Source organism: Xyrauchen texanus, chromosome 1, assembly GCF_025860055.1.
Source record: "Xyrauchen texanus isolate HMW12.3.18 chromosome 1, RBS_HiC_50CHRs, whole genome shotgun sequence".
Classification (NCBI taxonomy): Eukaryota; Metazoa; Chordata; class Actinopteri; order Cypriniformes; family Catostomidae; genus Xyrauchen; species Xyrauchen texanus.
Genome location: NC_068276.1, coordinates 35,523,122 through 35,544,851, shown reverse-complemented (window position 1 = coordinate 35,544,851; position 21,730 = coordinate 35,523,122). Strand labels below are relative to the sequence as shown.

The following is a 21,730-nucleotide window of genomic DNA, read 5'->3' as shown; positions in this document are numbered from 1 at the left end:
ACCGATCTTTAACTTCTTGGCTGATGCCTTGAGATGTTGTTTCATTATATCCACATAATTTTCCTTCATGACGCCATCCATTTTGTGAAGTGCACCAGTCCCTCCTGCAGCAAAGCACCCCCACAACATGATACTGCCACCCCCATGCTTCACGGGTGGGCTGGTGTTCTTCGCCTTGCAAGCCTCACCCTTTTTCCTCCAAATATAACGATGGTCATTATGGCCAAACAGTTCAATATTTGCTTTATTAGACCAGAGGACATTTCTCAGAAAAGTAAAATCTTTGTCCTCATGTGCACTTGCAAACTGTAGTCTGGCTTTTTTATTGCGGTTTTGAAGCAGTGGCTTCTTCCTTGCTGAGAAACCTTTCAGGTTATGTTGATACAGGACTCGTTTTACTGTAGATATAGATACTTGTCTACCGGTTTCCTCCAGCATCTTCACAAGGTCCTTTGCTGTTGTTCTGGGATTAATTTGCACTTTTCGCACCAAACTACGTTGATATCAAGAGACAGAATGTGAATTCTGATTGGTATGATGGCTACATGGTACGATGGTATTTATACATGTACAGATGAATGTGGTACCTTCAGGCATTTGTAAATGACTCCCCAAGGATGAACAAAGACTTGTGAAAGTCCACAATATTTATTTTTCTGATGTCTTGGCTGATTTCGTTTTATTTTCCCATGATGTCAAGCAAAGAGGCACTGAAGTTGAACGTAGGCCTTAAAATACATCCACAGGAACACCTCCAATTGACTCCAATTAGCCTATCAGAAGCTAATTGGCTAAAGGCTTGACATAATTTTCTGGAATTTTCCAAGCTGCTTAAAAGGCACATTTAACTTAGTGTTTGTAAACTTCTGACCCACTAGAATATTAATATACGCAATTAAAAGTGAAACAATAGTTGGAGAAATGTATATATATATAAAGAGAGAGAGCTAAAATATTCTTCTAAAAATCTTCATTTGAGTTCAGAAGATGAAAAAAGTCATACCCATCTGGGATGGCATAAAGGTGAGAAAATGATGAGAATTTTCATTTCTGGATGAACAACATCTTTAAGACTGGTGACAGTAAACCAGTTTAGGGCCGCTCAAGTCATGACACGTGGGTATGGGAGTCTTAAGATATTTCAACTGTGTCTCAGATTTAAACCTTGAAAGTTTGATTCATTTTCAAAAGTTCTTTTCCATGAATTTTCATTGTCAAAAGGCTCAAAAATATTAAATAAATATATTTTAGAAATATTGCCCTGATCTACTAATCAGCCAATTCGAGAATAGTAGGCAAACAGAAGTTACCATTGGCTGGCTGCTGCTGTCCATCATGCTGACAACTCTAATGTTGATGCCTTCCTCATCCACATCCTTCAAAAGCTTCATCACATCACTCACTCCCATCCATTTACAATCTGTATCGCCAACAGCAACAAGGTAATCTCCCTCTTTCAGTCCCTCAGCCTGGTGATGAAGAGACAGAGAAAAGAAAAGAAACAGGGGAAAGAAAGAGAAAAGGTCACAGAAGTAAATCAAGTCCAACAAGAGTAGCGCTTTGTCTGACACTTCAAATATTCATGGTATGAGTTTATCGGCACAACCACACTGCTGTTACCATAGAGAGCAATTCTGAGAGGGCTTTTTCATGTGTTCCAACAAAAGGAGGAAAGTTATTTGTGGGAGAGAACACAGCTGCTTGAGACAGCTTGAGACTGATATGGTCAAAAACAGGTGCAGTGTGGACGTGGATGTTTGTGCATTTCATTTTCATTCAACTGCTGTGGTCAAAGATTAAATAGTCTCTGCTCAGCTTGAAGGGCATGTTTAAAAAAGAGGATCAAGTGAAACAAGATATTATCTCTTTTTATAAATGTAATGACAGTTATTGATTTCTGTCTGTTCATTCTCATTTAGGCTACTCTGTATTAATTGTTAATTTTCAAAGAAACAGTGGAAGAGGGATAAGTTTACAACTCCGGCTGTGACGAGGTGGAGGGTGTGGCCGGGCCGTAAGGATGCATGCCGGCGCTGAATTGTCCTAATTAGCATGGGAGGGGGATATATATATACACGAGCCGGAGGTGCCAGCTCGAAAGAGAGAGACACACGTGGCCACTGTGTGTGTGTGTGTGTGTCTATGTTTTTATGTTTGTTTAAGCTGATTTATGTCATTCAAATTATGTTGACTGTTCTGCCGGTTCCCAGCTCCTCCTTGCCCATCCTGAACCCCATTACACAGGCTTGATCATAACCCTCATGTTCTGCTGAGATTGTGTAAATGTTGTATGACTAAATAGAAGTCATTTTGAAATTAAATCTCTTATTTTTCTTTTCAATACTTTCTGAAGGTTTCACTGGCCTCATTAAAACCTACTACACCGATTTAACTGAACCTTTAACCCTTTGTTTTACGACAAAGCAGACATGCACGTTTCAGCAATGTAACTGGTACCGATTTGATCAAAGATACTGTTTGGGATCCACTAAGCAAAAACACCCAAACAATAAGACCCCAAACAAAAGTAATGTACACATTTTTAATGGATGATGTTCTTAAGATATTTTTTTTTAAATTAGAAATAAAAACACGAAGTATCAACCTAATATTACAATGTCAAGTATGTTTTGAAGCAATATAATGGCCCAGGATTCTCGGAGACCACAAACAGAACATGATGGTCTGAATACTCACCGCGGCGGGACAAAGTGGATCGAGTGACTGTATCTGAACAGGTGCATCTCCCTTCAGAGTGAATCCGAGATCTCTGTCCTGCAATTTCAGCCTGATGGAGCGTGGGGCAGTCCATCTCTGCTTTGCTGAGAAAACAGACAAAGGCCCCTGCACAACACAATCACAACAGCAACTCAAAACATAGAAATGTGTAGCTTACCAATTTCAAAGATGGTTTTAACTGAGAACACAGGGTCAATATCAGACTGTGTGCCACCCTGGGTGTCCTTAGCTATAAAACTGGTCCTGCTCACAATCCAAACATTTGGCTTAATTGCACACTGACATCATGCAGTAAATGGTTATATGGTGAGGAAGGTTTATTTAATATCATCATGTTCTGGGTTGCCATCTGGTTATACTAAAGGGATAGTTCACTCAAAAAATTAAATTTGGTCATATTTAGATACATGGTGACTGAGGCTAACATTCTGCCTAACATTTTATTTTGTGTTTCATGGACGAAAGAAAAAGATATGGGTTTGGAATGGCATGAAGGTGAGTAAATGTTTACAGAATTTTCATTCTGGGTGAACCTTTTCAATTTGAAGAGATTATACTGTTGCATAAGCAGCATAAGGTTGTTCCTTGCGTCAGCAAGGTCATCACATTTAATGAAGAACCTGCAAGGCTTAACACTCCATGTAGTATGGAAATGTCATTTCAAGTGCAGGGTCATTTAGGTTGTCCATGGCAACCACTGCAGGATCACAGCAGTAGTTCCTTAAATTCTCTGAAGGTCACTCAGACATCTGAAAGTGGTCAAACTCAAACATATGCCTCCATAAAACTAACCACATCATAAATTCTGCCTACTTCACCTGAATTACCCTGCTCCCCACAGCCGGAGGCAATGGAATACACGTCACTGTGGTTGTAGAATGTTTGCCCAGTTCTGTACATCAGCTTTAGATTTCTAAAATTCTGGTAGAACTGAGTCAAAGAGCAAAAATCTATTGCAGATGAACACCTTTAGAGGTTACAGAAATGTAACTACTTCCAAATGTGGTTTTAAATCAAATACTTATCTGTTATCTGGACATGGACCATGTCTAAACACTTGTAACTGATTCCCCTCAAATAGGTAAAGGTTTAACCAGGATAATTACCATAATCAGTGATGTGGACATAAATGTGGTTAAAGTTACATGACAGACAGCTGGGCTCTGTTATAAAATCTCAGGTAAGATTCATAAATGCATGCATGGAAATTCTTTTTTGTGAATTGTGGAGGGAGTCATCATTCAAGAATTAATTGTATTCTTGTGATGTTTATCGATATTTCCAAGAACAAATTGCAGGTAAAATTTATGTCTGATGCCGTTTATACAGTAGTTCTGACAATGCTAAATAGTGCTGTCAGCCTACTGCGTCTTCACGGGTAATTAATGTAAACACAAGTGAATGTTTTCAGTGAATGCAAACAAGTGGGACAAAAAGTCTCTACTATTAAGAGTCTCTACACTGTGACGTATATGCGACAACTCAAACTTCATTCCTGGTAAAAAAAAAAAAAGAAAGAAAAAAAGCAACATTTCACAAAAACCTAAAAATGTAAAACATTTACATTTTCTGAAGAAAAAAAAAAACTCGCCATCACAATGCTAGGATGTTGCGGGTGGTTGCCAGGGTGTTGCTATGTGGTTGGTAAGGTGTATCAAAGCGGTTTTAATACACTGTCAGAGGCGGACTGGCACTTTTCCCAGTTGGCCGGCCGCAAAACGGGGCCGCGAAACAGGGCCGCGACATGGCAAAAGGGGTGGCGATATGCTGAAGGGGGCCGTGAAACAGAAATGGGACAAATATTCTGTTCCCAGTCCTCCCCTGTACACGGTTATGTGGTTTCTATTGTGTTCTGGTTAATTTCCCTTCTGGTCTAAGTCAAAAGAGCCCGCTCAAGTCTCCATGTTAGATAGATAGATAGATAGATAGATAGATATGCTCAGACACCTCCTTTGATGTTCAGAGTGCTGTGAAAAGAGCTCTTAAACCTTTGAAAAGTAATAGCACAAACTGTTCAGCTCAACAAGCAACAGTTCAGCTCAACAGTGTTGTACTTGAGGGGTTAAGGGTTTGTTCAAATAAGGAGTATAAAGATTATAAGAAAGAAAATTTAGCAAGCACCACTTAAGAAGGCTTAATTCAAATATACACCTGCAATGTCATACTACAAAATCTTGATTCAACTAGGTTATTCATATTAGTACTGTAAAAGCAGCATCATAATCTACACACTGACCGAGCAAACTACAAAAGTTCTACATGCCAGCTTTGTGTCCATACCCAACTGGCTGCAGGATTTTGGTTTTTCTTTTACAACAAAAAGAAAAGAAACATTGGATTGTTGGGGTTGTAGTCTGTTTGGCCAGTCAATCAGCATTGGTCTGTTCAACAGCACAGATGCTCACAGTACACTCAAGTTTAACATGATGTCTAAGAAGATTGCAACCCTGCAAGAGCATTATTGTGCTGTGAAAAGAGCTCATAAAGTAAATTGTGTTTCTGAGTAATATTAGTAGCCCACATACCAGCCGCTGGAATAAGTCGGTGACTTTCACCTTGGTGGCAGCAGGAATCTCCATCTCCGCTTTCTTTTCTGTTTTAGCTAACAGAGCAGGGGGAAAAATGTGTTACTCCATGTGTACAATGTCAATAGAACTTACATAACCACAGCTGATCTCTGCTGTTAGAAGCAGGTCCTGTTCAGAGAAGCTTACCCTTCAAGCATGATTTCATTCAGACTACATATACTTTTAAATGGCGATGCTCTAGTGAAAACAAACTCACTGTTGCATATGCAGTGGCCCCAAAGAGTATTTGGAAACATTTGGACATTAAAGTCAAACTTAATATATGAATTTCATTTTATTAGATTACAAAAATATCTGCAAACAAACAATACTAGAGCATTTCTCAGAATTAACTTCACTTCACTGAACCACATTTTCCAATTACTTTCGCCCAGGTTATTTTTAGTGAATGTATGAATTCAGTTCCACCCAGCTCACAAGGTGTAGGCATAGGTGGAAATCACGGGGGTCGGATCTGAGGGTTGTCCCCCCCTAAAATATCATAAAAATATGTGTATTGTAAATAATATAATGATATATTCTTAAAATAATTGTTTAAGAAATAAAATACAAATGCAAACGGGGCAACAACAAAAAACCCCTTGGTGTCCCCTTCAAAAATTGCTCTTGAGAATTGTTATGTTTATTGTCCCCCCCAACATTTTGATGAAATTTTCACCCCTGGGTGTAGGTGTATTACTATGGATATGTTACACAAAGTTTGACAACCATAAAGTGTCCAAATACTTTGTCCTACTATCGAGTGAAGTAATTGTTGTTTTATAATCAGAAACCTAACAAACTTCTTTTTATGAAATGTTTTGCTTGAAAAATGTATTACTCTAAGATAAATACCACTTAATTTGATATACTCTATAACATAGACATTCATTCATTTTCATGTGTCTCAATAATTTTTGGGGCCACTGTAGATTACTTTGTCTTGATTTAAAAAAAAGCACATCCTATATAGCTGAATTATCAATGTTTACATAATGATCCATTATAATGAGCTCTGTCCTCTAATCGCTGGTTCAGGATGATTAGATTGTGGACTTTAATACTTAAGAGCATATGACTATTTGTAACTAAGTGACAAAGTGAAACTTATCATACGTCATTAACATTATGCAGCATCATGACATTCATCAGCCAGAATGTATGCTGTACATTTTATTCATTCTCTCTCCCTCCCTGACTTACAGATGATATCTGGTGCAACCATGTAGTCTATGAACTCGTCTTCCTTGACATTTTGTTCAAACTTGGCAAGAGAACGTTTGTGGCTGGCTTGCAGAATGTCCTTTAGGATGTCCAGTTTTTGCAGGTGTTGACAGACAGCATGCGTGCGGATCGCCTCTTCATGTCCCATGATGACACGCTGCAGGTGAGCTTTGCCTGAGCACACAGACAGGAAAATGTCAGTTTAGTGTGTTTAAGTGAAATAACCCCAATAGTTATATGAGATATAAAGGGTCTATTAAGTACAATAGGTCTTGATTTAAATAAATGATGCCATGTTTGAGAGGTCTGTATGTACAGTAGTTGCCCCTCACCTATCCTCTGTCTCTCCTCCTTATTCTTCAGGATGTCAAGTGGGGAATGTCCCTCAGGCATAGTGTCATATATCTGCGACAGAGCCTTCTCCTGCTTGTCCTCATCATCACTGGGGGTTACTGCACACACATTTTTATCTATATTTACACACTACTTGTATTATCATATTTGCATGCAAACACGAATTCATGTATCTAAATTACTGCACATTTCAGCTCATTCCACAAATGGCATCTAAATGTTATGGCATTTACACATACTTTTGTGTATTAACTTGGTCTGTTGAGTCAACAGAAGCACATTAATGGCCTAAACTGTGACTGTGATGGAGATGTAAAAACACAAAAGGAGCTAAAAAGAGTCAAATGGAGAAAGATGGTGTGGGGAATGGGGGCTGTTTGAATAACAACGAGAATGTTCCATAATCCCATTTGTTCTGGCATGGTCTCACAGCACTGTCAAAAGTAGACCGAGATACTGAAACTTCTCTGCCATTCAACTGTCTGTCTCAATCTCTCTCCCTCTTTACAACCTAAAAATATCCTCAGCATAAAAGTCAATTAAAGTGCTGATATCTGAATACTTTTTTTAGTCAACAAAGGAAAAGGAAACAGTTAATATGAATGAGGCACAACGGTAACCTTTAAAACGGTCTGTCAGCCATTGAAGATGGCCAAGAGACATCTACCGTTTCATGGGCTTATACAGTGCTGAGATCTTCTGATTTCTTCTATTTTTGTGTATTTTTCATACATAAAACAAAGGCAAATACTTTTTCACACAGGACCAGTTGGTATTGGTTAACTTTTTTGCTTCAATAAATAACATTATCATTAAAAACTGTATTTTGTGTTTACTCAGATTGCCTTTGCTTTATGTTAGATTTTGTTATAATTTTTGAAAATATTTTGAATGAGATGTACACAAAATCAGAAGAAATCAGGATGGGGGCAAATACTTTTTCACAACACTGCATAAGCACTGTGACTGGCTGCTTGACTTACACTGATGGTCCAACAGAGCAGTGGAGACAAAGTAGTGGGCAAGAGAGTTGTAGTGATTGATCTTCAGCTGGGACATGGTGGTCCAGAAAAAGGGCACGTTGTTCTTAACAGGGGTCTGGATCATGGACTGGAGAACTTGATTGTAGTTCTCTCCCACCTGAGAATTGAAAGGACTAAATGTCACAACTACTTAAACAATGGACAGTGGTGTAACTGTAGGCTGAGTTTTGAAACCGACCGACATACTGATGACAATGTATTTTTATATTAAAACTGGCACTTGTACTGACACCTAATGTTGAATTACAACGAAAGACATGACCACTTGATGTGACAATGTTTTCACTGTCCTCTCATAAAAAGATACATAATAGCAAATAAGCAAATAATGAATAGCAAATAAGAATCTCAATTAAACTGCTATTTTGTTAAAAGCATCTTTTGTTATTTCATAGAGGTCTATTCTCTTTAAACATTGCACTTCTGGCATTTCAAAATTGTTTCCAAAATTTTCTTGAGTGAAATGTCTACAAAACCTGAATTTTTGGGCACACCTACTGAATGTGATTGAATGTTTTCTGGTCTTTTTGGCTAAGGTCTTAAAAGCAAAATGCAGCTGTTGTTGCATTTTGTTTACACTTACACCAAGTACACCAAATAATTGAACTATTTTAATGAACTGAAGTATTTAGTCAGAATAGGTTTAATATGTTTTGAGCTCAGTACCTTGGAAGCCTCTTGGGCCATTTTGAGCAGGCTGAAGAACTCATTTCGAATTCCTGGCAGAGCAATTAGCTCAAACAGACACTCCTGCCCCTGTGCAAGCATCAGCCGAATCAGCATGCTCAGCATAGCAGGACTCATATCATAACTGGGAGTGTGTGTGAACGTCTCCTTTAGGTGGTGTAGCACACCTGCAGCAAAACATACACAAAGTAAAGAAATTCAGGATTAGAGTGAATATGAATAGAGTATAGGCACTCTTTCCTTTGCCTTCCACTATAGAATGTGACCCGTTTGTGGACTGAATAGAAAAAAGAAACATAAGAAACATAATTTGGCTTATGTAAAATAGCTTTTGCATTTTCTCCATTTTATTTAGAGCCCTGACATAAGAGATATAAAAAAAAAATTAATTGAGTCAATTAATTATCTATCTTTGTTCTCTGATTTGTTTTTATGATTATGACAGTCAACAGACCCAGTTTGGGCCTTCTTTCCAGTGGACATACACAAAACATTGTCTGTGATGAAAGACAATGGGGTTGGCTGTTTTGATAGCACTGTGAGCTTAAGAAAAGCCTGTGAAATCTCTCTTTTTGTTGCTGTTATTTTAAGAAGGTTCAAAATCGACACAAGCCACTGAGTTCCCGTGAGCCTGTGACAGATCTGCTTTTAAAAGGCAAGAGTTACGCCACAGTTACATTCTTTGTTCCAATGCTTATATTACTCCCTCTTACTCTACCTAGTTTAAACACAACCAGAACCCTGCCATGAAACTCCTGTCTCATGAAAACAGAGGAAAACCATTCCAGCAACTGGGCTGTGACCATTCTTCATTGAAAACCTTCATCACAGCCAGTTTATGACACTTTCCTTACATCAGACTCACTGAAGTTAAAGGGCCAGTTTTCCCCAAAACAAAAATGTTGTCCTAATTTACCCTTTCTTGTAATTACAAACCCATAATGACTGACTTTCTTCTGTGGACCACCAGAGTACAAATTTTAAAGAATATTAAGGCTACTATTTCATATACAATGAAAGTGAACAGGGACTGAGGCACTACTTTTGTTTTCTACAGGAGGAGAAATGTCATAAGTGCATGAAACGACATATTATAAATATGTAAAAAGTAAATAATAACAGAATCGTTGGGCAAACTATCACAAAGTCTTCGATCTTCAATTCATTTCGCTATATGCAAATAAAACAGAGTTCACTTCTGTGATTTGCAAATGCCGGGCAGCACATTTAAAAGATGTGATTTAGTATTTGATTCCAAGTGACTTTGCCCAGTGCGTTTGTGTGTCTGTGTGTGGCTATGTATTTTTCCACCTTTGGCGCTTGTTGTAGGTAAGATACGTCCATGCACGTCAGAAATCCCTCACCTGCAGATTTCTGGAATGCAGAAATGGCGTCTTGGAGTCCTGCTTGTGTCTGTCTGTTGGCACGGGTGCCGATCTGTGAGTAGAGAGCCGCCATGTTGAAGAGCACACTGGCTTTCTCCAGAGAGATGTTCTGCTGACACACAGGCACACCGGTAAAGGAGTCATACCTGCAGAGAGACACATACATAAAGTATTTAACTCACTAATTTAGAAAAACACAGCAGAGGCTTATTATTAGTTTGGTTACAATGCAATGCCATTTCATTCTTGTGTGAATTGTACAGCTTTATGAATAATTCAGTTAATCATATCTGGCTTATATTAGGATGACTCTTTGTTCTTTATTTATCCTGGCGTCTCTTTGTCTCTAGGGTATATATGACGACAAAAGGTGATCTATAAACATCGATACAACAAAGGGAGCCTGAAAGCCATGTCAGGCCAGTTGCGCATTTCCTCTTAACGAGTCACAATGTTTACAGCCGATACAGCTGTATAATAGTCTTTGACTAAAATGTTTCTGCTGGTATAGTCAAGTCAACCTACATTTATAGAGATATTTTTTTAAAGAAGATTTAAAAATGGCTAATGATGAAGCTGACCTCACATGGAAAGGGAGACTGTTCCAGAGATTAGGACCCATCACAAAAAAGGCACAGTCACCCTTAGATCTATAGCGACAAAGAGGAACCCTTAATAAAAGTTGATCAGAAGACCCAAGCGGACTGGTGGGGGAGTAAGTGTGTAGAAGGTCACTGATATATCGGGGTGCGAGACCAGATAGTGCCTTGTAGACATAAATCAGAATTTTAAAATCAACCCTGAATTTCACTGGAAGCCAGAGTAGAGATGCTAAAACAAGGGAAATGTGATACCTCTTTTTTGACCCTGTTAAAAGCCTAGCTGCCACATTTTGAACTAGCTGTAGGCGGGATAACACAGTTTAAGGCAGACCAATGTACAATGAGTTGCAATAGTCTAACCTTGATGTAATAAGTCAGTGGATCACAATTTCCAAGTCTTTATGGGAAAGAAAATCTGACCTACCATGTGAAGAAAATGCCAATCTGACGCGTAGGGGAGAAGAATCGACTCTCCAAGAAGGCAAGTTGACTTAAGTAGCTAGCAAGCAGTTCTACACCAGAAGCATTCCGACTTGGGGTCCGACAGGCCTGAAACACACAAACACACCCACCACACTTACTTCAGGATATTCAACAAGACAGTTCTTATTGGTCAAGCCTTATGTATTTGTACTTACCTATTTTTTTTTTGTCTCAAAAAGGAAAATTCTATCATAAGGATCCAAACTCATATGACTTATGTTGTAAACAAAAGGGGCTGTTTTAATGAATATCTCAGACTCTCTTTTCAATAAAGTAGCAGTGGATAGAATCTCACTTTAAAACTCAAAAAAGGAAGTAGTCCATGCAACTTGTGCACCATTCCAAGTCTTCGAAATGCAGGGTGATACCTCAAGAAGCTGGTAGAGAAAATGTCAAGAGCACAACATGTCTGCAAATTCTAGGCAAAGGGTGACTACTTTGAAGATGCTAAAATATAACAGTTTTGATGTATTATTTATTTTGTTTAGTCACAACATAATTCCCATAGTTCAATTTATTTTATTCCATAGTTTTGATGATAATAAAGAATGAGGGTTTCAAAAACATTTGAACGGTAGTGTATGTATATTGTATGTACTCTGTATATGTTTGATTTTGTTTTTCTGAAAAGGCACTCCAGGTTTGAGGGGGATGGGGAGTGCTGGGTGGTGGTTGTTAAGTGTTCATTTATTGTGAGTCTTAGTAAAGAACTTGGCACTTTCATAGAGCGGGGGAAAATGGAAAATATCAAGGTAAATATGTGTACACATATACTGATGTGCTCTCTTTAATACAAATTATGACAAAAAGAATATGATGCACAAGTCTACTACTCTACTACTTTTATGATACTTTTGGGTACTTTTATTTTACATTGAGGCCCTACCACTGCCATTGTATTGATTATGTAGAACTTGATATTCACGAAGACATCTCCTTTTGTGTTCCACAAAATAAATAAAGATATACAGGTTTGGAATGACATGAGGGCAAGTAAATTGTGACAGAACTTTCCTTTTTGGATGAACTGTTCCTTTGGTTTTGACTGATTACACTGGTGTGTTTTTTATTATTATTGACTATGAAGCTTCTCACAAGCCAGTAATAAAAACATGATGGGGGCATATATACAAACACAGAGAGAGAAGTGATACTTTACCTGTCTCAAGTCCATCAGATCATCTATCTGATCCTGAAAGTTTGAGCCGTCTTCACTGTAGTGTTCCAGAATAAAGTCCTGTTGAAAATAGCAATGTCATATTTAATTCATTCATTACGTCAAAACAAACACAACAGCCTAACACAGTCACATACTTGCAGGTCTGTTCTCCTTGTTAAACTTGTCTGTAGTGAGAAGTAACATCAGAAGTAACAATGACATGCCATGTAGGTGAATCTATGACAGCATCTTATTACAGTCTGGCTAAATAACAAGTTGGAAGCAAACCAAAACCAACTAATTGATCCCATACCCTTGCACACCTCAACAAACATTTCAGCACTCACCACTTCACGAGATAAAATGACATGTGGCAAATATCACTGTACACTTTCAAAACCACAATTAAAGTTTTTAGTCTTTGGCTTCCTTGTTATTTTCACAAAGAAACTATGAAGAACTCAAAAAAGTCACTGACCGAATGCCAGATAATTGAGGTCATATGAGGTAAACATTGGGTTAAGGAAGAAACAGACCTTGAGAGGAACAGAGAAATCCACGTCCTTTGTCTCCTTCAGACCCAGAGGTATGAGTGGGATGCTGGATGACTCTCTGTAAAAATGGAAGAAAGACATTATGATTGATGAAATTCGAAAAATCTCTGGAAGTCTACTGTTACAATGACAAAGATGAGGATACAGAAGTCTTTCAGCAAGACAGAATTAGTTACAAATAAAACTAATTAAAGGATGAATCAGGGAGGTCAGACCTCATACTCCCTGTGTGAATCAGATATGAAACACACAGTAACATAAAAACATAAACTAACATAAAATAAAATGCCCCTTGAAGTAGGGTTGCAGCGGTATACCATGGAATGAAAACAGTAATCATACCATGTACATTTTCTTATCTACGGTATTGAGAAAAAAAAAAATAAAAACAGACAGAGAATCTCAGTTGTGCGTGCGAATCTAGTTACCTCCTCGACAACCTGTCAGACTCGTCTGCTAGCGCCAAAAACACAAAATGCAGTGGAGAAACTGTCAGAGAGATATCACCAATCTCCATACCCCGCCAAAAATAACTTGAACAGGGGTTTGTCCTCGAGGACGGATATCCAGGGGCTAACATGAGTGTGTCTGTTAAAGGTACAGACAGGAGTCTAGCTGCGCTACTTTGTTCCTAATTATTTCTCTCCCATTTACATTGTTCAAAAGGAAGTACAGTTTGATGTATTTATTTCTAAAGAGACATTACTTTTTATAACGGTCCTGCTCCTTTTTTTTTTCTCCTAATTTCTTTTGTTCAAACTGGAGATGTACAGCTTTCTTATTTATTGTATTTATTTTACTTCCATTTAAAAAAAAAAAGTTAAGCTTCAATTTTAATAAAGCATTTGTACAACCAAAAAAACGAAACGTCTGTTTTCATTCCTTTTAGGGTCATTGTAACTGATAATAATAATAATAATTATTGTGTAATACCATATACCGTGAAACCATTATATTTCTGAGATGGTTATCATACCATGAAAATCTCATACCGTTGCAACTCTAAGATGAAGTACGTAATTTCTGTGGCACAAGTGCCACAAAATGGACAAGCAAAACAATCTGTCGTTGATCAAACAAACAGATAGTCCCCACCCCCCAACTTACGCCATTGGTCAAGTCTATGTTGTTGTCTCTCGAGACAGGTCGCTTTAAACCAACTTTTGTTGACTGAACTTTGAAATTTTCATAGCACCACAGAGACAGTGTTAACAGTTTTCAATAAAATTTACCTAGAAATGGCTCTCTGCATATTAAGGGAGCAGAGATAGGAAAAAGTATTTTAACACAAGTTGCACGCAGCTCCAAGACTGAAGCAACCTATATCAGAGTAAAGGATGATATACCATCATAGGCTGATTAGCCTTAATGCATTTGTAGAAATCTGCAGTCAGAAAGGTGTAAGTTTATTACATTTTGTACTCTTTATCAAACTCTTGATATATTACACATACTCAAAATATGCATATTTCTCTAGGCCATTAGCCCAAAGCTGACCAAATATTTCAGCAGTCTGATCTGACTTGGTCTAGAAGAGAGATTACGGTGTAGCTCGGAGGTGGTTTCATGAAAAATTGCTTTTACAATACATAAAGTAGGCATTCTTTAAAAGTTGCTGGTATGTTGGACAAGCAGTAATCTGGACCAGCCACATAGATGGGAGGAAGCATCACATGAAAGAATGCTGCTCTGTCCTGATAGCAACACACATACACACACACTGCTGGTAGCCAGGTGCAATGGAGAATGCAGCATTGTTTGAAACTACTGAAAGACCTTGTTCTGCACATGAACTGCAGGTGATAACACTGCTCCAATGGGAATATTATTTTTCTCACACTCAATTATAAATAGGCGATAGGTTTTGTTTGTTTTATTTAGAGGATAAATACTGCAGGTTTGTGGGAAGTTAGTCTGTGGAAACACACAGCCCAGAGACAGAGAGAAAACCACAAAGCCTAGGTAACCAGAACCTATAAGACTGGTATGCACCAGTCAGTAAACTTACACGCACAGTTACAGAATAATCAAGCTACTGTGGGTCTTTGCATAGGCATGCTACAGTCTTCATCTCTCAGTCCCTGCACGTCACACGTCACCTCTGTCTTTCGGAGCATGTGCGCAACTCTCAGGATATTTGGCTGAGACCAACTGCACTTTCATAACACAGACAGATACACCACTTTCAAAGTGTACGTATTCGTACTGTGGTTTTAAAATAAAGACTGAATACAACTAAATATTACACACACACACACACACACACACACACACACACGTGAGAGTAGGAGAATTGTGATGAAGAGGACGGCTTGGCCGGGCTGTGAGGGTGCACAGATCAGAGGGAGTGCGAGATAAAGAGGAGCCAGAGATGCGAGAGAGAGAGAGAGAGAGAGAGACGCATGCAAATCGCATTGTGTGTGTCTGTTTGTCTTATGGTTTAAGTTTGTTTTATGATGAGTTTTGCATTAAAACTATATGTTGACTGTTCAGCTTGTTCCTGCCTCTTCTTTGCCCATCCTTTACCGGTTACAGTAGTGCCGAGACCCGGGAGGAAGGAGGGATGCACTGTTGCAGTGTCCACGGCACTGCCATCCGCCAGTGTAGCAGCTGCGGCCATCTGCCTGAAGACGTAGGGGTTGCTGCCGGCCAGCGAGAGCTGGAGGAAGAGCGTCAGCAGAAAAGGGGAGGAGCTGTTCTGTCCACAAGGGGTCGGAGGGCTCTCTGCCGTCTGCCAGGTGATGAGCAAGCTGTCATCCGGCAGGGGGCAGAGGAACGGTTGAGGACCGGGCAACAGCGTGTCCGGGAATCGGAGAGCAAGTTTTTCCCTCTCTCTCCTGCTCACCCTCCCCATGTCTCTTCCCCAGGTTCCCAGGAGGTGGGGTGGACCACCGGCTGACAGAACGGCCAGAAGGGCAGCATCTCCCCTCCAGAGATGGTAAGTCAATCAGTCCATTGTCGGCCAAAATCCTGAATCTGGCAGGGGGAGTGTGACGAGGAGGAAGCATCAGCTGATCAGCGGGAGAGTGAGATAAAGGGGAGCCGGAGAAGCCAGATAGAGAGAGAGAGAGAGAAAGACATGCACGCGACCACGTTGTGAGTGTCTGTTTGTCTTATGGTTTGTTCATTTTATGTTGAGTTTTGCATTAAAACGTTGTTGACTTTTCAGCCGGTTCCCACCTCCTCCTTGCCCATCCTTTACCTGTTACAAGAATCTTGTTAGCAGTAGAAATAATCTAGCCTATGTCTTTGTTAATCTTGACATTAACAACATTTTAAATGTAAATAAAAAAATAGTGATTAACTCTTATGTTTACAGCAAGTTGCAATTAGTGATGTAGGTCAGGAGTTCAGAATCAGGGGCAGATGTCTGTAGGAGGTTTTTCCTGGTTTATAATGGACCCTCCAGGCACTATAAATAAACACTTTCATTAGTGCTTAGCTCAGAGAAACAATCCTGAGACAGTAAATCCAAACATGTTATAAAGCTAATGCTGATGCTGAGGAGGAACTAGGCCAGCAGAGCTCTGTTAAGCAGGGCTTGAGAGCTGAGCTTTTTTACAGGAAAGAAAGTGAAGCATGCCATTGAAACCAAGGAAGCACACCTACATATTCAAGGTTAGTAAACGGCGCTCTCATGAGAATGGCACAACAGCATGCATTGGGACAGAAACACACAACTATTGGGCCCTTTATTTTGATAGTAGGCTGGGTTTGAATCTCAAAAAGTATTTTCTCTCCATGTGCTGTGTTTCCTTCTTTGTTTTAAGGTATGACTAAGGCAGGATGATATGATGGTGTATACAGTGACAGCAGAGCTGGGTCAATGGGTAAATTCTGCTATATCATATAAGCAGATGTTTTCATTTGATATGTATAATCTTATCTTCATGTCCAAGTTTCAAATAAAAGTAGATAATCGAATGACTATCAAACATTTTTTTTACGAATTTAAGTCACTGGAATCTCAAAAGTAGGCATTACTACATGGTTGTGTAATATATAAAACATTTCGAGTTGAATTTCAAAAAGCAAAAATGACAATACAATGACACTATTAGTATGACACGAAATTACTCATACTGTGATATAGGATTTTGGTCATCTTAGCCACTCCTTGACATGACTAAGCCATGATTTTCTTTTTTGATGACAGGAAAATCAAGTGAGAAAGTACCATTTTAATGTCAGTGAGAGACCGTTATATAAAATCACATAGCAATAATTAGCAACAAAAACACCCAAACTCTAGTAGGGTTTGTCCATTATTTCCTTCTTTCTTAACTTTTCAATGAGAAGGAAACCATTTGAAAATGAAATAAAAGAAAAACACCCTTCATCCTCTTCTGACACATCAAATGGGACAGAATGTATGAAAAGATGAGCCTAGGAATTCTACAGAATCATCTGAAAGGGGTGTATATTTCAACTTGTCAATCAAACCACCTTAGCAGCTTGTCATGAACCTGTCCGACCAGTCATGTGGAGTGAAGCCACATTCTGTTATGTCTTTACTTTGGTTCTGTCTTTGATTTAAGAAGAAAAACTCAAGGAGCTGTCTCTGATCAGCCAATGAATCGCAAGTTCTAACTGGCAACCAAATCAGTCTGGCTTTCATGCATGTCATTTTTAAGGCCTTATTGAGTTCAATTTAAACCTCTGCCAAGTATACAGTTGATTATTTCTCAAGTATAAGAGGCACAGAGGTCAGGTCAGTCTTTTAAAAAAGAAGAAAATTCAATGACAAGTGAAGGGAGCATTGAATAACATAAGTAGAGTGTGATATTTCAAAGTACAGTTGGAATGTACACTAAAAAAAATATATAAATACTAAGATAGTTTTTTCTCAAATAACTGCATATTTCTGACATTTTTAGCTTCACTTAAAATGCATTAATGTATGCACCACAAAAATTTAAGTAATATCATGATCTCAAACAATTAATCCATAATTATGATGTGTCAACTGTCAGTTAAAATTAAGCAAACTTGACTTAAATTTTTACATATTTTTCCACAAACCACATGATACGCAAGAACGATCAAGCAGCGTAATTTTGAGAAGCTTTGTGATGACGGTGGAATCTTTTTCAAGTAAGCTGTCTTTAAATAAAATATATAAAATATTGGAATTTGTCTTTTGAACAAGAGTGTTTCATAAGCATGAAGTTTGGATGTCTAAGTATTACATAAGTGCAGGGAGTTTGCATTGTGTTATTGAGTTATTTAGTTATTGAAACCAGTTCCACGCTATAACCGTTACCCCTTTTGGGCTTGCGTTATATATCAGAGAAGGTATGGCAAGACTTTAGATTAGGTATAGATTAAAAAAAAATAATTTGTTTGCTTGGTTTACACAGCTATATTTTAGAAGAATCAGACACAAACTTTACGCTTACAATGTATTCACCAACCCCAAATCACAAATGTTTACATCATACAAAAAAAAAAACAATAAACAAGGTAGAAAACAGAAAAACATCAGTTACATCAATCATCAAACCAGAAATGTTTAAACATTCAGAGAATCTGGTCTGGAAAAGTGAATGATTCAACTTAGCTGATGTTGAGATCAACATTGCTTGGTAATGGAGGAAATGTCCTTGCAAAAGTCAGTGCTTGTAATTTGACAATCCTGATGTTGCAGTTAGAAAAAGTGTCCTCTTGACTGCCACAAGTACAATCCAAACACTCTAGTGCTCACGTTCAACATCCAAGCATCATAATCCAAACACCAAACCACAAAGCAGAAAGTTAACTGAAGCAAGTTCTTTCATCCATATAAGAAAGCACCGGAATAAAAAGGTCCATCTAAATAGACAACACGTAACAATTAGCATGAATAGCCCAATGCTCAACACATTCAATTCCATGGTTATACATTAGATACATGAGCACTCTGGTTTTGGTAATATTTGAAAAAAAAAAAAACAAAAAAAAAAAAAACATACTACTTACTGATTGACCAAAAAGGAAACATTCCTCAATCATAGGACCTTACAAAGTCAAACGGAATAGCCCAAGAAAGCCATTGCTTCCACTATCCACATGCTTGCCTACTTCTTCAGGTATAGTACCTGGCTAAATACCCATCTATAAAGATGACTAGCGCCACCCAATGGTGTGGAAAAATATAACCGCTAAGGTAACAGAGTTAAAACTGTTACAACGCAAATAGTACAGAACATTTATCAGAGTTACGACTTTGTCAGTTCGAACCAGTCTGGCCATTCTCTGTTGATACCAGCCCGTCTGGCACCAACAATCATGCCACGGTCCAAATCACTGAGATCAAATTTTCCAAATACTGATGGTTGATGTGAACATTAACTGAACCACCTGACATGTTTCTGCATGATTGTATGCACTGCAATGCTGCCACACGATTGGCTGATTAGGAAAAAAATAAATAAAAAAAAAAATAAAAAAAATAAAAAAAAATCGTTGGTGCCAGACGGGCTGGTTTGAGTATTTCTGTAACTGCTGATCTCCTGGGATTTTCACACACAACAGTTTAGAATTTACTCCGAATGGTGCCAAAAGCAAAAACACTCAGTGAGTGGCAGTCCTGTGGACGGAAACGCCTTGTTGATGAGAGAGGTCAACAAAGAATGGCCAGACTGGTTTGAACTGACAAAGTCTGCAGTAACTCTGATAACCACACTACACAATTGTGGTGAGAAATGTATAATCTCAGAATGCTATTCTGAGATGTGGGTTGGCGCAGTTTGAGGCACGAGGGGGACCTACACTATATTAGGCAGGTGGTTTTAATGTTTAAAAAGAATGAAAAACACGGCGGGTCTCCTCTCTGGGCAACTATTACAAATGATGTGTTTTAAATTTCTGGAATTATTTAGATAAAAATCCTGCTTAAAAGTACTCAAACACACCTTACTTCCATAGGCTGTCATTGGAAAATAGCAAACGTATGTCACAGCACAGCAACAGTTGCCAAGACAGGATTGGTCAGACGCGCTTTTAAGGCAGGGCTTAGCGAAGGGTCAATTGACCAATTGTGTTTTGTTTTCGAGGAGAGCCTTTTTGAGTTAATGACTGCATACATTTGACATCATGTTCATGTGTTCCTGCAAGACTGTGGTGTTCAAAATATTAAAAGCACAAAAAAGTATAAAAACAAAACGAAAGCGTGAAAAATGCAGTGCATCATTTTTGCCAATTACTTGCATTTAATCTAAGTGCAAACATACGGTTTAGAGCAGAATTATCAATTATTTTAAAGTAGCTGCATAAGCGCTTTAGAGATGTGGGAGCTTCCCATCTGTGACACTTTATTGTGATATCAGGCTCACTGAACAAGTTAAGTGAACATGCATGTGCATTATAAAATCAGACGTTTATTTAATTTTTTAAGCCGCACATATCTGGCAAAGTTTAAAAATCGACAGGTAGAACCTTCACCCTAGAACTCCTTGGTTTCACCTGACTTGCGCATGGGGAGTCAAAAAAGCCTTTAAGTCTTTTCATTGTCATGTATATGCCGTTATAAATGGATGCTATGTCCCTGAATGAAGTAGGCTACTTATAAAATTAAAACAAGTATGACTTTTTTTTTTACAACTCAGTCCATCAGAGTGATGGATAAAGATTTTTTTCTAATGCAACCTCTGCTGCCAAGGTATGTATGATTTCACTGGATATATGGGCATGCTCATATTGCCGCAAAACACTAAAGAAAGCACTGCATACTTCTGCAGAATTCAATTGTCTAATGTGTCTGTTTAAAAGACGAGCATTGCTGGTCACCAGCATATTTAGGGTTTTAGATGCTGGTCCCCGGTGTGCTGTTTTCCCCACCAGGCTTCTTTCAAAGCTTAAAAAATACATCGAAGTGACTGTTGTTGCTCCCAAATCAATGTAATAAGCTCAGCAAAAGAAAACATTGTAATGTTTCAGGCAACATGCTCTTCATCAGACTCTTAAAGCTTTTCTTTATAAATGTAACCAGCAAAATTTCCTTGGTCACCCATGCAGATCTTTGCTGGTGAACAGCATGGCTACCAAACTAGCACTACCATAAAAAATAAAATAAAATACATTCAAGCTGGTTTAATACATTCAAAATCTGTGGAAACTTCTGTGGAATGCTTTAAAACATAACCCTTTTTAAATCCATCAGATGAATTTGCCAGATTCCAAAATCAGCAAAATGTCAGTAGATTCCATCTGGGCCAGTCTATGAGCAGGACCCCAATAATATTCTGCCCAAATACTGCATCAACATATCAGGGCAGTAAAATCTGACTACAGCAAAATCATTCTTTACACACTAATGTACTGTAACTCATCAGGGAGGCTACATGTGTCCAGATTAATTGGACATGTGCGTGGGTAGTCACTGTGCATTCTGTCTGTAGAACAGTCTGTTATGAATCTTAATTGAACGAGCGTGTTCTCACCACACATTCTCGGAGTTCCTTCTAATCGGTTCAGTGTGTACTTACTCTACATTCTGATAAACCTCCACAGAGCTGTTGAGTCCTTCCAGCTGTTCCATGAGAAGCTGCAGATCAGAGTTGAAATAACTCAACTCCAGCACCACCTGCTCCCGAACCTTATTATTGGTAGTAGCCCTAGAGAGTGAAAGAGCAAAAGGGAGGATAAGCAAAGGATCATCAAGCCATATCCAACTCAGGTCACAACAGGGGACAGCAGCACAATAACAATATCACAATGTGTCTGGTTTGAGATGTCCTGCTGGTTTAATATCTACTGTACACAGTAGGGAGAGGCTGATAATTTTTTTGTGTGTGTTCTCTGTCACTTTATAGCATAGTGAGCAGTTCAGCCACACTCAATTGTCAAAGAAAGACTTTAGAATTCTGTGCGGCATGAAACAGCCCTGATCAAACACACTTATATACTGTAGGACATAGATCTACGATTGATCACAACTAATAACACAACATATT

General features: G+C 38.5%; 1 protein-coding gene across 2 annotated transcripts in view; it reads right to left on the bottom strand.

The window, feature by feature from the left end:
- Positions 1–21,730, bottom strand: part of LOC127618845 (rhophilin-2-like) — a 39,622-nt gene that overhangs the window by 3,744 nt on the left and 14,148 nt on the right. The window contains exons 3-14 of one of the 2 annotated variants that reach the window (XM_052091869.1): positions 21,263–21,391; positions 12,780–12,855; positions 12,244–12,321; positions 11,026–11,150; positions 9,979–10,145; positions 8,594–8,781; positions 7,868–8,024; positions 6,863–6,982; positions 6,510–6,704; positions 5,265–5,341; positions 2,698–2,844; positions 1,311–1,469 (exon numbers count right to left, since the gene is read on the bottom strand). In XM_052091869.1, coding sequence (XP_051947829.1) covers positions 1,311–1,469; positions 2,698–2,844; positions 5,265–5,341; positions 6,510–6,704; positions 6,863–6,982; positions 7,868–8,024; positions 8,594–8,781; positions 9,979–10,145; positions 11,026–11,150; positions 12,244–12,321; positions 12,780–12,855; positions 21,263–21,391 — 1,618 coding nt within the window. The remainder of the gene's footprint in view (positions 1–1,310; positions 1,470–2,697; positions 2,845–5,264; positions 5,342–6,509; positions 6,705–6,862; positions 6,983–7,867; positions 8,025–8,593; positions 8,782–9,978; positions 10,146–11,025; positions 11,151–12,243; positions 12,322–12,779; positions 12,856–21,262; positions 21,392–21,730) is intronic. The other variant, XM_052092586.1, reaches the window with a different exon arrangement.